The sequence below is a fragment of the Olea europaea genome, unplaced genomic scaffold (genome assembly GCF_002742605.1).
Source record: "Olea europaea var. sylvestris unplaced genomic scaffold, O_europaea_v1 scaffold27558, whole genome shotgun sequence".
In the NCBI taxonomy this organism is placed as follows: domain Eukaryota; kingdom Viridiplantae; phylum Streptophyta; class Magnoliopsida; order Lamiales; family Oleaceae; genus Olea; species Olea europaea.
In genome coordinates, this window is record NW_019246003.1 from 1 (window position 1) to 1,477 (window position 1,477).

Here is a 1,477-nt window from a genome sequence, read left to right on the forward strand (position 1 = left end):
AAAAAAAAAATGTGGCTCAAACATAGCCTAAATAGGTGATATTTATCTAAACCAAACAGGGGCTAGATAATTGAGTTACTGCTTTTTCACTTTTATTTGAAATATTTGTCAACTTGTTCTTGCAGAAACATCTCCATGGTACTGCTGCTGGGGAAAATTTTCTTTTAGTACACCCCATATAGTCATTTTATGTCTCTGTTTCATGATATATTATTCTTCTGCTGTGAAAGATCGTTTAATACATGACATAATAGTCATTTTATGTATCTGTTTCATGATATATGTTCTGTTATGCAATGGTTTCCTGCCATAACATTTTCACTGTAGGCTGACATCTTTCGTGGAGAAAACAACATTGTTGATTTGTATGTCATGCTCCTTAGATTTTCAAGGTGAGAATGGATGTAAAATGTCACGAATTAATGTTTGATGAACTGAAAATTTCATATTGCAAATGAGATGGCTAGGTGGTAGGAAATTTAGAGGTGGGTCTATTGAACTTGTTTTGAGCCTCAGCCACTCATTGGAATCTCCATGGCTTCTTTTTTTCTAGTTTGGTTATGGATACGATACCATGCCATCGAGATTATCGGGTATCTCCACAGAGCGACAATTTTTATCTTAAAAAGGTAACAATTTAACAATCTCGCTTGTCCCATTTGTTTGTTGTGATAATATTTCTGACTACGGCCATTCTCCTTTAATCTACCGGTGCAGAAATTAATAAATGCAATAGCTGAGCTTGAGAAACTGAAGCCAGCTGTACAACTGAAACTCCAGGAGTTACACAATAGGAAACAACCTAGCACTAACCAAAATAATTCTAGGGAATATTCGCTGGGAAGTCCTATTGTCAAACAAGAAAGGTGGAATACTCATAGTAGAATCGAGGTAGAAACTAATGCTTCATTTAGTTAGATTATTACCATCTAACTGATATGTCTTTATTTGTTAGTCTTGATGAAACCTGAACTTATGTTGTAGTTTGTATCTAGATACTGAAACTAAAATTAAGAATCTTGAGGCAGTGTTCATTTTCTGTTATAGTTGTACATCACCTTTTCTAACTAATGATGCTGCTTCTGATAAAACTGAAAAATATTCATATTTATTATTTTTTATCTGACAGATGAGTCTGCCTGCTGCTAGTGAATTTGCATATCAAGGTCTGAAGACTCAACATCTCTCTCTTGTTAAACCGATGGAAGAGCATCACCGTCGAATGTTAGTATTTTTGTGAGAAACCATTCTTCATTCTTCGTGCACAAAGCATGCCTTACCTTTTAAAGTAAAATGATAGTAGGATTCGACATTGGTCCCTTAAGTTCATTGTTTACATCTCATTTTCAAAATTTTAGGATTAACAGTTTGTCCTATAATGGCGCTCGATTCACTCACCGGCTACAGATTCTGATTAGGGGAATTTCCTGAAATTATTCATTGAAATGAATCTAAAGATTCGCTTTTGATTCTATAT

General features: G+C 34.5%; 1 protein-coding gene across 1 annotated transcript; it reads left to right on the forward strand.

The window, feature by feature from the left end:
- Window positions 1–47: 47 nt before the first annotated feature.
- LOC111383774 (AMSH-like ubiquitin thioesterase 1) lies at window positions 48–1,276 on the forward strand. The gene is made up of 4 exons (XM_023007924.1): window positions 48–392; window positions 554–629; window positions 718–891; window positions 1,130–1,276. Exons 1-4 carry the CDS (start codon window positions 373–375, stop codon window positions 1,238–1,240), a joined length of 381 nt encoding a protein of 126 aa, XP_022863692.1. The 5' UTR covers window positions 48–372; the 3' UTR covers window positions 1,241–1,276.
- Window positions 1,277–1,477: the final 201 nt, after the last annotated feature.